Source organism: Herpailurus yagouaroundi, unplaced genomic scaffold (assembly GCF_014898765.1).
Source record: "Herpailurus yagouaroundi ecotype Mexico unplaced genomic scaffold, PumYag 67623, whole genome shotgun sequence".
Classification (NCBI taxonomy): domain Eukaryota; kingdom Metazoa; phylum Chordata; class Mammalia; order Carnivora; family Felidae; genus Herpailurus; species Herpailurus yagouaroundi.
Window position 1 is genome coordinate 7,099,678 of NW_024420424.1, and position 13,080 is coordinate 7,112,757.

At 45.8% G+C, this 13,080-nt stretch overlaps 1 protein-coding gene across 1 annotated transcript; it reads right to left on the minus strand.

Annotated features, from left to right (window-relative positions):
- Nucleotides 1-2,889: 2,889 nt before the first annotated feature.
- On the minus strand, nt 2,890-12,076 carry FGF16 (fibroblast growth factor 16). Its single transcript, XM_040467894.1, has 3 exons — nt 11,408-12,076; nt 5,198-5,301; nt 2,890-3,864 (listed from the first exon to the last, which is right to left on the minus strand). Exons 1-3 carry the CDS (start codon nt 11,679-11,681, stop codon nt 3,619-3,621), a joined length of 624 nt encoding a protein of 207 aa, XP_040323828.1. The 5' UTR covers nt 11,682-12,076; the 3' UTR covers nt 2,890-3,618.
- Between the last annotated feature and the right edge of the window lie 1,004 nt (nt 12,077-13,080).

A 13,080-nucleotide genomic window follows, 5' to 3' on the forward strand; every position in this document is an offset into this window, starting at 1 on the left:
AACTCTACTTCAGAGAGGACAGCAATCCCCAAGGTCTGCCCTCTTCAGGAGGAGGAAGATTAAGTCTGTAGGCAACTTGGACTGAGCCTGTGTGAACTGTGGTCCCACTAGAACACTGATCCTGATGGATTTCTGACTATGCAGCCAAAGATTTGGTGGCTGAGCACTTCAGTGACTTGAAGGTACATAACTTCATCTTCTTTTATTTCAATACTTTATGTTCTTTTTTGGAAGGAGTCTGCTTTGATGGCTATGATAACCTCCTTGTGTCTGGACATGGTGAGTTCGGTCTCTGCTTGCCTTTTAAGCGTAACATTCAGCTTGGACGGTGAGGGTGAAAACAGAGATGTGTAGGGAGGCGAAGGAGATCTGGTTGCTATCAAGAATGTTGTAGGGGCTGGCCCTGGGTTGAGAGTTTTTCAGAACCACTGAGCTGTAAAGCTATCCCAGGTCTTCCCTCTCCTCACTCCCACCTCCCTGTCACCAAACTTGAAGCTATCTCTTAGAAGATAGGAGTCAAAGTTTTCATACATAAAATCCACATCTTTGAAATAAAAAACACAAAGCATTTATCAAGGTTTTCACACAGGGTCACAGGGGCCACCTATTCTTTCAACCAATCATGTGCCTATCGAAACAAACATTTCCTAAGTGTTTGTTTTGTTCCAGTAATACCGTAAACCCTGGGAGGGGATGCAAAGATAAATTAGAAATGGTCTCTGTGCATATTTTCATCCAACACCAAAGGTCCAGAGTTTACTACTCTAAAATTCCCTCAGGTTGGCACAAAAGAATTACTTTTGCACTTTAGGGATATGGTGCCATTCAGCTGTCAAACGATCTAGTAGTACTAGGTTATCTATCTTACATTTCCATTTCCAGAATTTACCTTTTCCATCCTTTTGAAAATGAGAATAGCTGCCCATTGACATTTTCTGGCTATGTGCCCCATTCATTGTTACTCCTAAAGAGTGCCTCCCCTATGAATTCCTCCTGGGACCCTACACCATTCTTTTGGTCTTTTTCCCTGTAATTCCACCCAGAGGATAAAGGTAAGGCCTGACCCTAAGATTTGGAGTCTTTCCCTTTTTCATTACAGTGGCATTTTTCCTTGTAATCCTGCCCTGTAGTACTGTGCTTATGGCTTTGCCAGGCTCATGTCAAGTGTCTTACTAGAGTAATGATTGGCCCTACTCACAGGGAAGTGCCAGCTTCCTATTGGTTAAAATATATTTCATTTATCTCACAAGTCCTCAGAAATTGTGGCTGTGTATCAAAAGTTATAGGTAGCTGACTGTAGATAATATAGGTTAAATTTTGGTTTAAAATAAAAATGTGATGCTCATTAAAAATGTGATAACAAACGTCACACAGCTGATTTTTACCCTTATCCTAGAGACCTCTAGAAGTGGTGTCTCTTCCCTGTAGCTTAACACAGACATTGCCATCAGCCTCTTTGCCTCTCCAAGTTCTGTTGGTTTTTCACAGCTGGAGTTACCCCTTTCAGGAAACTCTCCCTACTCACCCTAGCCCTGTGAGATCTTCACCTAGGTGGATCCATTGGTGAGCATTCTAATCTGTGATCATGCATAATCATGCAACTTAGCACTTTTTATCATATAACCTTATTTTCTATCTCATGTATATATTCTCATATGTGTGATTTCTCTGTTGGTTACTTAGATTTGGATGAGCTTTTAGACTTTATCTTTAAGTGAGCTGCTACCTAAGTTATTTGATGCTACCCCACAGTCAGAAAAAAAAAAAAAAAAACAGTGGATGCCTACATGATGCGATTGAAGAGAATCAAGGTACTAGCCTAAGCCCAAAACCTTTTCCCACCAGTCCTTCATGGGGCCTGAGTACGCAATGAGACATTTATTCTCTTGTCTGTTTTATCCTGACACCATTTGGTTCGAAAATTCAAATAACCCTATGCTTCTACCTCGGTAAATATTAGTAAAGAGACCAGGGATTTTAAACCATGATATATCAGGGGTTGCTCTAGAGAAGAGGGAGTTCCAAGGAATGCCATCTCCATTCGAACTAGAGCAACTCTACTTTTGTTTTATGGACTAAGGTTATCCTAAAACTTTATTTATAAGCCATTCAGTTTCAGAAAGAATTATTTTTGAAAACCATTCCTTTAGGGCACTGGGTTTCAAAATTTATCCTGCACAGAAATCCTCTGGAAGGCTTGTTAACATGCAGATTGCTAGGCCCCACATTCCAGAGTTTCTGACTTGGTAGATCTAGGGTAGTTCTTGATAATTTACATTTCTAACAAGTTCGCAGCTGCTGCTACTGGTCAAGAGACCATATACTCTGAGAACTACCTCTTTAGGGAAGTGTGTTAACAGCTTCTCAGAATGCTCTAGAAGCACTGGCAAGGGATGGGGGGTGGATTGGAGAGGGAGTGGGAGAACACTTCCAGAAGGGAAGTTGGTTAAAAAAAAATAGGTGTCCTGACTGATTGTTGTTTATTTGTAATCACTTCTTCTTCATATCTAAAGTAAGAAGCCACCAATTAGGGTTTCTGACCTTCAGGCATTGAGGCCTAACCAAATCCCAAAAGGGTGTTTATCTACACCTTGTCTTAAGCACAAATAGGAGCTTCTGTAAGAGCTATTGGTCCAGGCCTTCCTGAAGCTTTGATGCATCACTAAGTTTAAACTCCTAGAACCTGAAAGGACTTCAGATAAGGCCCCTAAATAATGCTAGCATTGTTGGTGATAAGTCTTCTAGGCTAGGCAGCATAATGCTGACATCAGGAGATTCTAATAAGTTGGAGAGAAAGAAGGTAACCAACCTTCTAATCCCACTAAATGTATAACCAACCTTCTAATCCCACTAAATGTATAACTCAGTAGAATTAGACAATGGTTACAATATAAAATTTTATTGCCAATAAAAGCCTTTCATAACTCATTTATCCTGTTTCAGTAGGACCTTATTCTTTCTGATGAAAATCCAGTCATAGCATCTCTCATTAAAAATAAAATTATTTTGAAATAAATAAATATATAAAATAAATAGCATGTACATTTCATAAATAGTTTGTCCTTATGCACAGTATCCATGCTTACATTTTAATATCATTTTCTCACAATCTACCCCATCTCCCAGTTCCAATGGCAGGAAACCTGCATGTTGGGACAGATGATAAATCTCCATAGCCAGTGCAGGGATAACCTGCAACAGGGCCATAGCCCCAAGGATTTTAAGGAGACTTTCCCAAAGCTCTGTATGTAGCATCTATGGCAGATTCCTTGGTCTTTCATTTACCCATTGTCAAAGTATTTGGGTGGATTGTGGGGCAAGATACCCCTGGCCCTTGGCAGGGGCCCCCATTCTTTCTCGTGCCACCTTGGGGGAAAGAACATGAGTAAAGAAATAAGTATATACAAGATTCCCTGTAGCCCACCCATCCTCCCACATCCCTCTCCCAAATAACCCAACTTTGATATACACTTTGAACAAGGGAACAGTTGGGTTGAGTTGAACATTAAGTGCTTCTCTGTTATCTAAATTTATAGGAAAGAAGACTGAAAAGCTATGAGTATAGTGCTTGCAGAGACAACTGTGGCCCTAGGGGTCAGAGGTCACACTAGGGGTCCATTACCTATAGCGGAAGAGGTCTCTGGACATGGAAGGCAACTTAGAAGGATCTACTGGCCTGGGCAAAAAGTGAGTGAATTTCTGGTGTCGTTTAGTCCTGTATCCCTCCCGGGGTGAGCCGTCTTTATTCAAGGCCACATAATACTGTCTCTCCGAGTCCAAGTGTTTGTACAAGGTTGAAGCATAGGTGTTGTACCAGTTTTCTTCAAACTGTTCCCGGAAAACACATTCACGTGTGAGTTTTTTCTGTGAGGGTGAGAAAATAAAGCAGAGCCTATTATATGACTCTTTCTCCCGTCCCGGCTTGCTGAAATATCAATAGCACATTGACATTAGAAAATTTCAGTCCTATCTCCCAGTATTCCTGAGGCATCTTTCCAAATAGCACAAAACAGTCCTGTCCTTATTGCCTTCATCTTCTTTCATGAACCACACTGAAATGTTTAAGGAGAGATCTTTCCTAAAGGCAGGAGACCAAAGGAGATGGTCTCACTGGGCTCTTTGAGCCTGAGAATTTCTGCTATGGCCTTCCAATGCTCTTCTGGCACCCTAATTTTCTACCTACTTAGGGCAAATAATGTCAAATCCATTGATATTACAGACAACCATGTCAACTAGCAGGCAAAGGCCTTGGATCTATATAAAGCTCCATGGGAGGAGAGTTGTGATCTCTCCTAATGAAGGGCCTCAGGGCTGTCAGTTGAAAAGCTCAGAAAAGATCTCCTTGAAAAGTTCCTCCAATCTGGCTACTTCAAGCTAGGAGCTCCTGAGGCAGGTCTCTTGCCTCTGCCCCTTCTCACACTTAATCCAGCTGGCATACTACTTGCTGTGGTTGCTGATACCAAGTGCTGGGGACAGGCCTATCTCTTAGGTGTCAGGGAAAAATGTGCTCTGATTTCATGGGGTGTAGGCAGCCAGAAAGTGTGTTATGTGGCTCAAAAGTCAAACCCTGAAAGGGTTAAGGTCAGCAAAGTCACTCACCATTCCCCAGCTCTGGGCTAGCTTCCAGAATGGAGAACATGTACTGCAGCCAACCCAGTCCTAGCTGGGGACTTAAGCCTGTCACCAGACTCTGGAACCCTCACTTTTCATTTGTTTGTTTCATTTGGCCTCTGGAATTAAGCTGAAGCAGTTTGGAAATCAGGGACTGTGTTTTTAATCTCAGAATCTCAATCTGAAGGGCAGCTCTTCCACTGCCTATTTTTGTGCCAGCTAGTCTGCTACTCCTCTAGGCACCCATTAAAATTCAGAGGTGCTCCTCAGGGGAGTAAATGGCCCAAACCCTTACCATCTATTGACAAACCAGCACAGCTTACTATTATCATCAGACTAGCTGGCTGTCTAGTGGAAAAGGTGAAAGCAAATGTACCACAGAAAAGCTTAAGGTTTGATGGGAACTGAATGAGTGAAAGTGTTATATAGCAAGCTCCCAGGCATCCAAGAAGCAACTAGAAGACACTAATCCTTCACAGTTGACAGAAGTATTTCAAGTGCTAGATAAATGTTTTTATACGTTTGCCTTACATAGTCCAAACACTGGTGGTAATAGCCTCTGATGAAAAGAAAACCTTAAACTTACCGACCCATATAGTTCTCCTCGCTCGTTCATTCCTAAGTATAGGCCAGAATCCACTCCCCGGATGCTGATCAACCCCACAGCCAGGCTGATAAACTCTAGGATTCCTAGAGCAAAAAAGTGAATGCCATTTCCATTATTGACATCAAGCCAAGAGGAAGCTATTCAGGTGATATGAGCTACCAGTCATTTATACCCAACTCCTATGACACCATCTTGTGCAGCAACAACGGAAACTCAGAAAAGATACTGAGTCTCTCTAGGCCTCAGTTTTTCCATCTGTAAGGTGGGTGGAACAACCTCTTACTCAACACGCTTAGACATATTATGAAGAAGAGACCATGTGAAGGATTTGGCTACAAAAGCTTCATAATTACAAGGTACTATTGCTGTTAAATACCAACAGTTCAAGAAATGGGAGGGTACTTTATTAATGGAAGAATGTGGCTAGATTTCTGTATGTTTCCAAAGTCACTTCCCTCCTCCCTAGAGCTCACAGCATTACCTTGTTGTCCTCTAGGCTGAATTCATTTTGCACCCTCTTAGCTCCCATGTCCTTAAAGCCACATGAGGCTGTCAACTGCCGGTACTTGACTCTAACAAAGGCCACACAGGCCACTCACTAAGTCTGTTCTTCTTACCTATGGCAGAAGGCAAAATATGGCCTGGTGAGAGCCTTCTCTTATAAAATGCTTTTAGCCAGGGCAGCCCCAGGCTGACAAGCCTGTCATTTTATCCTTCTCTCTTTAGAATTTTAACTTTCCCCATGGCCAAGAGTTGGCAGGTAGTACTGGACTTAATACTGATTTGAGATGTTGCAACTTTAAGGAGAAAGTTTGGAAGACATTCAGAAACATCCCTCTAGCTGACAAGGTTAGAGGTGAGGATTTGAAAATGTTTTCATTTACTCAGCAGCAGTAGGAAGAAAAAAGAAATCAACTTCTAAGAGGGAAAATGGACCCAGAACTGAAATCCTGGTGATGCTGAAGTCTTTACAATTTTGTCCTAAGGTAGCACAATCTGTTGTTCCATGGATACAAACACAATGGTCAAGCAGATTCCTCTTTGATGTTTCTCTCTCTAACCGTGTTTTTCAAAGTACAGACCAAAACTTTATATGATTGACTCACAGAGGCATCCAAAGGTATGAAATGAGCTCATATCTCGCTGTTTTTCTTATCCAAAAATGCAATTCTTAAGGGTAACAATATTCTATGTAATCTACATAGGGAGTGGAACTGATGCCTTAAAGATTACTTTAAAAATTAAGTGGTTAATTTGTAAATCAGATTCAAGACTCCAGTGGGAAGTCTCTGGAAAAGCCCCAGTGATTTGGACTGCCAGATAGGTGTGCAGCTGTTGCAGCTCTAGGGCACATGTTTCCATGGCCCACTTGGATCTATTTGAAGAATGTAAAATGTTCTGCTGCCATTGTATAGAACACTCAGAGTGTAGGCTTTGGCCACCAAAAGAGAGAGAGAGAGAGGGAGGGAGGAGAGAGAATCTTAAGCAGGCTCCACACTCAGCATGGAGCCTGGCATGGGGCTCCATCCCACAACCCTGGGATCATGACCTGGGCCAAAATCAAGAGTCAGATGCTCAACCGACTGAGCCACCCAGGTGCCTTAACATTGAAATCCTTTACATTTTATTATCAATCAGGTTGTTACTAACACTTATAGCACAAGAAAGGAGTTTTGGGAAAACACATTGACACAAGATGGTAGGAGGAGAAGGGCAAATAGCTGGTGTCAAGTGGGGGTTAAGGAGGAAGTGATTTAATGGATCAAAACCTTTAGCTGCATTGCACAAGTGTCTGATTTTGGTTCTGCCTTGTATAACGCTTTAATAAATGACTTGTAAGAGGACATAGGGAAACTGCTTACTCTACTTCCAAAAGATGTACAGCTGAGAAGGTGACACAATAAAAATCTGAAGAGATTTAAAGAGGATGGAAAAATGTACTGACTCCACAAAATAAGCTTTAATTAGAATAAATGTAAAGTCCTGCACTTTGGTCCCCAGACTGATTACTCAAGATGTTTTGTGTTTGGGGTTTTGTTGGGGGATGGTGAGCCACAAGTGCAGACAGTTGAATTAATCACACTCCTTGCTTTATTGCCTGTTATCATAATTGGTCTGCACCAGGGCTTTTTATTTATCTATTTCTTTTTATTTCCATACTCTGCTTCCACCCCCCTCTGTACTTCAGGCAATCATGTATATTTTCTTGAAAAAATGTTATATTCTTTTGTGTTTCTATGTATTTTCATTAAATACAAGTCAGTCCACCATTGTAATGGGGAGATGTGGCTTAACAAAACATACACAACAATGGTTAAGGGATTTGGATAAGATCAGTATGCGTGATTCATGATAATGTAAAACTAATATGCATTAGTTCATAATAATGTAAAAAGCTAATGTAAAACTAGTCATGTAAAAATTAAAATTTATCAAAAAGCTCATGTGAAAAAAAAGCTAGTGTGATCTAAGGTTGCACTGATAGAGGTCTAGTAATGGCATAGGGGAGGAGACAGCCACCTCTCTGTTCTGCCTTAGACCACACTGAGTGTACTGTTTTTAGTTCTACTGTGTTTACAGAGGTTTATGGAAAAACAGGAGTGTGTTCAAAGGAGAATGGCCAGTATGGCAAGGAAAAAAGAAACCAGGTCATGATTCAGTTCTGTGTGCTAAACTTTGAGTGATACCAACCTGCTGGAGGCTTCAGTTATTTGCTTTGCGTAGACAGATTATTTCTGAGCTTCAGGTCTTAGTTCCCTCATTCTCTAAGTATCTCATGTTTCTGATCACCCTGAGCTCACTAAGTAGCAGAGGGCAACTTGTGACCTCACTGGCCAAGACCTGGTGTGAGAACAAATCATGAAACCCAAGAGGTGTGGCCATTTGAGTCACCACAGTTTTTCTCCAACTCTCTGTTAACCCTGATGCCAAAGGACAGATCATACAGGAAGTCATTTGGGTGGTGTCCAGTAACAGGGGTCTCCAACAGCTGGAATCATCCCTGCCCAGCTGTCTTTGGGCATCATTTTCATTGCCAATTTTCCTATTAGCTGGATTCAAACTGTGGGAACCCAGTAGCACATGATGATGGAACAGATATTCCTAAACCTCCTGAATCTCAGCCAGCATGAAGGGAGAGAGAAAACAAGCCATTTTCACATTTTCCCAGTTACAGTTGGAGAGGGGAGTTAACAGCAAAGTGTTGAGGCAAAGTGTTAAGTAGGCTATGTTTGTCCTTAGCACTCTCACCCCCTTCAAGGTCCAGGACCTCCCTCTACTCTGCCTCATCTTGACCTGTCCATCTCAGCCTCTGGCCTTTGCTTGACAATTTACAGGCTCTTCTTACATCTTTTCCCCCATGGCCTCAGTTAAAACAGATCTGCCCTGAGCTCCACTGCTTCAGAACCTAGCTAGATGGTTGGCTAACATGTCATTGAATCTGGTTACATGACTTGCCTGGCTCCCTCAGCCATCCTTTCAGACCTTCAGGGCCAAGACAGTGCTGCTTTGGCATCTTGACAAATAAGAACCAGATTACTCAAAAACTGAACCAGCTTCATTAGCCTGCTTCATCACACCTGGTGTGAGGCCTCTCCTCCAGTCTATCTCCCAAGCTCTGCCAGTCCACAGGTGCCCCTCAGGAATGTCAGTATCCCTGTGAACCTCATGAATGCCACCAGCCAAGTGGAGATTGAAATACTCCTGACTACTGATTGCAGAATGGAGTGGGGGAGGGGGGAGGATAGGCTATGCCAACAGGTTATTATTTGGAGTCGTGGCTGCTCTTGGGCTCAGCCTGACTCATTCTGAACACATGGATTCCAGGGTAATCCTTGGGGGCCCTGCTCTCCAATTACAACAAATAGCTATTTACTTTACATGGCCTTTGGAGACTACCTCCTCCCCCCAAGCAGAAATCTATAATATTTTATATCTTAAGTCTGGCCTACTTTACCCTGCTGGAATGTTGACTGCCAAAGCACTTATGGAATGTTAAAGTTTCGATTTATTGAATACCCTGGCTGATTAACTCAAATGTGGAGGGAGGAGACTTAGCAAACTCAAACGCCACCTCTTTCTTTGCCAAAAGCTAAACCAAGAAAGAATAAATGTGTGTTTGAAAGTTGGCAGAGGAGGTTACAAAGAGACAGCTTTGACTAGTTATCATTTCCTTTACAGGAAATACATGGAACTGCCAGGAAGCCAGGGAAGGAGGAAAGGGAAAAGGTGGTGCAGAGGTGGTCTCAGGCAGTGTTATTTTAAAAGGCAAAACCAAAAATGAAGCAGTCAGTTAAGCAGCAATGAAAACATCCCTTCCTCCTGCCAGTTTTATTTCCTTTGATTTCTCCTGAAACTTACCCTTAGCAGGCCTGAGAGATGAAAAGAAATCAAGATGTGTCCTTAGGGAGGTAATTAAAGACCACTTATCCTAAGAGCCTATTACTAATTTATGTTGACCTTGTAGGTTATTTGGCTCAGCTTAGGCACAAAGTCAGACAAACACTAGCTGCTGGAAGCCAAGGTCACAGTTTCTCCACCTCTGCTGCCCCCCACCCTACATTTCTCCATCATTTCATGATTCCTCTTTTTATATATCAGGAATGGACTACCCCAATATCTTTAGGCCATTTCTGGGAGACTTTGGGAGGTTCTGAGGCCAGGGTGGGAGTCCCATTCCTTCCGAAGAGGAACAAAAGGGAACTGCAAAGTCACAAGTGATGGAAGGGAAAGGAGTCAAGTTAATACTCCCTCTTCCCTGACTCCACCTTATCACCCTTTTGAGGACCTGCTGCAAGTTTATACAGGCACCTGCACCCCTCCATTACTCCCACCCTACACACAATCCACTGTACTCCAGCTCTGTGAGTGTTTTTTTTCCCCCAAGATGACATAGATATTATTAGGGTTCCTGCTTGCTCTCAGCAAGGAAGATCAGCCCCAACCCTAAGTTGTTTGCTAGACTTGGCCTTGCCCAGAAACTAGCCTCTGTGCTTCCCCCCTCTCCTTCTACTGTGTACTCCAGATGCAACTCTAGAAAGGCAGGGGAAAAAGAAGATGGGGAGGTTTGGGGGGAACGGGGGAGGGTGGGATAAACAAGGGAACAGGTATCATGCCTGAGGGTAGGCAAAGCCTCTTCCTACCTACTTAGGGATAGAAGATGTCCTTGGGCCATAGGGTCCATAGGGCATTGGGGGATGGGGTTACCAAGTAAAGGTAGCTGTCACAGTACCTGAATTATGGTTTAACAGAGAATAGGAAATTGAAAATAAAATGGCCAAATTACTGAGAAATGAACACATTTGTTTCGAAACCTAATGATCTCCATCCCACATCAAGGTTTATACTAATTATGTTTTGTATGTCAGACAGGCTCTTTAAACAATCTTCCAAGTGTTGGGCAGAGAAAATCCTGGATGGAGGTTGTACATTTCCTGTCCTGGGCCCAGGAGACACCTGTTTCTGGGGCTGGGAGTGGGCCCAGGACTGGGCCCCGGACCATTTCCTCCCTGTGAGGCAAGGAGTCCAGAGGTATATCTAGGCAATAGCTGACCTAGGGCTGTGCCCTACGCAGTGGACAGCGGGAGGATTTCCCAGTTTCTCCAACACCCAGCTCATGCCTTGCTACCGGGATTGGCCTCCACTCCAGGCAGAGCAAGCCAGAGGCAGGCAGGTGCCACGGCTGCCGATTCCCCTGTCAGCCAAAAGCCACTCCGGCACGGACCGCCCACCCACCACATCGATAGCCCACGAAGCTTCTGCTCCAGACAATCGGCCGCGACAACCCTGCTGCTCTTGAGGCTCGACCCCGCGCTACAGCCACGGTCCCTGGTCTCCTCAGCTGGTGCTTCTACCCTCCTCCAGCTCCACCTGCTTTCATCCTAAGCGCAGCGTCGTCAGAATGATCCCCTCGCTATGGGGGAGGGAAGAAGGGTGGAGTGGGGAAAAGAGAGGCCGCACCTCAAGGCGCCCCCGCCTCCTCCCTGGAGCCTCTGAAGGTGCCAGGAGCCCTGACGCCAAGTTTGCACCATTCGATCCTGCCTGCCCCGCGTCCCTGGCGGTGTCCCGCCTCGACGGGCCCGGACGGCACAGGCTTGGGGGCGGCCCGCGGATCCCAAGCCGGAGCCCAGAGCCATCGGTTCCCCAGAGAACCGTCCGCTCGCTTCCCGTCCCTCCCGGCCGCGTCCTCACCGAAACGGCTGTGGTCGTGGCGGGTGCCATGCACAGTGCCGTTGGGGAAGATCTCCAAGTGGAAGCCGGTGCGGCAGTACAGCTGGCGGCGCCGCAGGATCCCCTTCAGGTGGGCGAAGTCTGTGGGCGAGCCGCGCTGCAGCTTCCCCTCGATCTGGCCTAGGCGCTCGTTCAGGAAACCCGGGGAGTCAGCTAAGGGCACGTTCCCCAGAGACGAGGAGAAGCCGTGCAGGTCCCAGTCCAAGGAGGCGAAGACTCCCCCCACCTCCGCCATGGCTGGGTGCGCGGGGCCGAGCTGGGGCCGCGGGGCGCGAACTACCTCTCCCCTCAGCGAGCACTGGCGACTCGGAGGCGCTCGTTCGCTCCCTCGCTCGCTCCGCGCTCTGCCTAGCTGCAGTGGACGTCTGTTCGCGTCCAAGGAACTTCTCAGCGGCGGGGCAACGAGCTCCTGACCTTTCTCTCAGTCAAAGTGGCGCTTCCCCTACGCATCCATCTCCCTAGGCCTCTCATAGCTGGCTTCGTCGAGCAATCAGATGCAAACGGCACTTTATATACATACCCACTCCCCTTACATTGACATATTGGATATTTAAATACAAGCCACACCTCACTGGCATCCCCTCGGAGATTGGTGTGTGGGTTTTTTTCCCCCCTTGTATCCTTTTGGCTCTTTTGGAAGGGAGGGGGTGAGGGAGGAGAGAGCAAGCGAGCTTCACTCCCTCTTTTATTATGAAAAAAAAAATGGCAGGAAAAAGCTACACATTGCAGTGAGGCATAACTGTTTTTGGCAGGTTTTTCCTGAAACTGCTGATGAAATAACGGAGCCCAATGCGTGGAGGCTGTTGGCGCCCACGGCCACTCAGGCCTGTGGTGTGGAGGTCTGTCAGCTGCGCGTGGGCAGTTCCCACCTCCCACGCCTCCTCTGGCGTCTCGCCTTTGGAAAGTGGCTTGAGACCCGGGCTGGGGGTTCACGCGTTCCTGACCCCTTCTTGTTCCCCGGCTGGTCGAAAACTGCAGAAGGGACGCCTGGCCTGGGACAGGAGCTGCCTGGTTTCTTTGTTCTGTTGCCCATCTCCAGTCCCAGTCCCCACCTGTAGGTCGGCGGGAGCCGAGGAAGTGAAAAACACGAAGGCGAGTGAAGTTGGGGGTAGTAGCTGTCCCTGCGGGCACCAAGCCGGAGTCTTTAAGGGGTCTGGGAGGAGCGGGAAACCCCACGGAGGAAAGAAGACATTTTTTTTTTTTTAAAGGGACGTTTACAGCTTAGGAAAAGTAGGGGGGAGCAAGAAATAGAAAGTGATCTTTTTGAAAAATGATCTGCACTGGCTTTCTGGGCGCTCTTTTACAAGGCTCCCGAGAGCGAACCCGATGAGAGGCCATTGGAAGCCTGGTGGGGGCTTCCCCCTACCTCTTTTCTTGTTGGAAACAGGTGTTTCCTTGCTCTGTGCCGTGCCCTGCTTGGAGATATTCTATCAGGAAGAGAGACGGTTGGAGCAGGAACTGGCGGCAGTTCAGGGCAACTGGCAGCATCGGGAAGACCTGGGGAGCAGGTGCCCAGCCTGTCCAGCGTCCCTGCGCCCCTGCCCCACACCTGAACCCTGGGACCCCTCTCTGGCCCTGGCGCTCGGCGTTCTGTTCGACTATTAAACTGCATTGTTGCTTGCAGTTTGCACCCT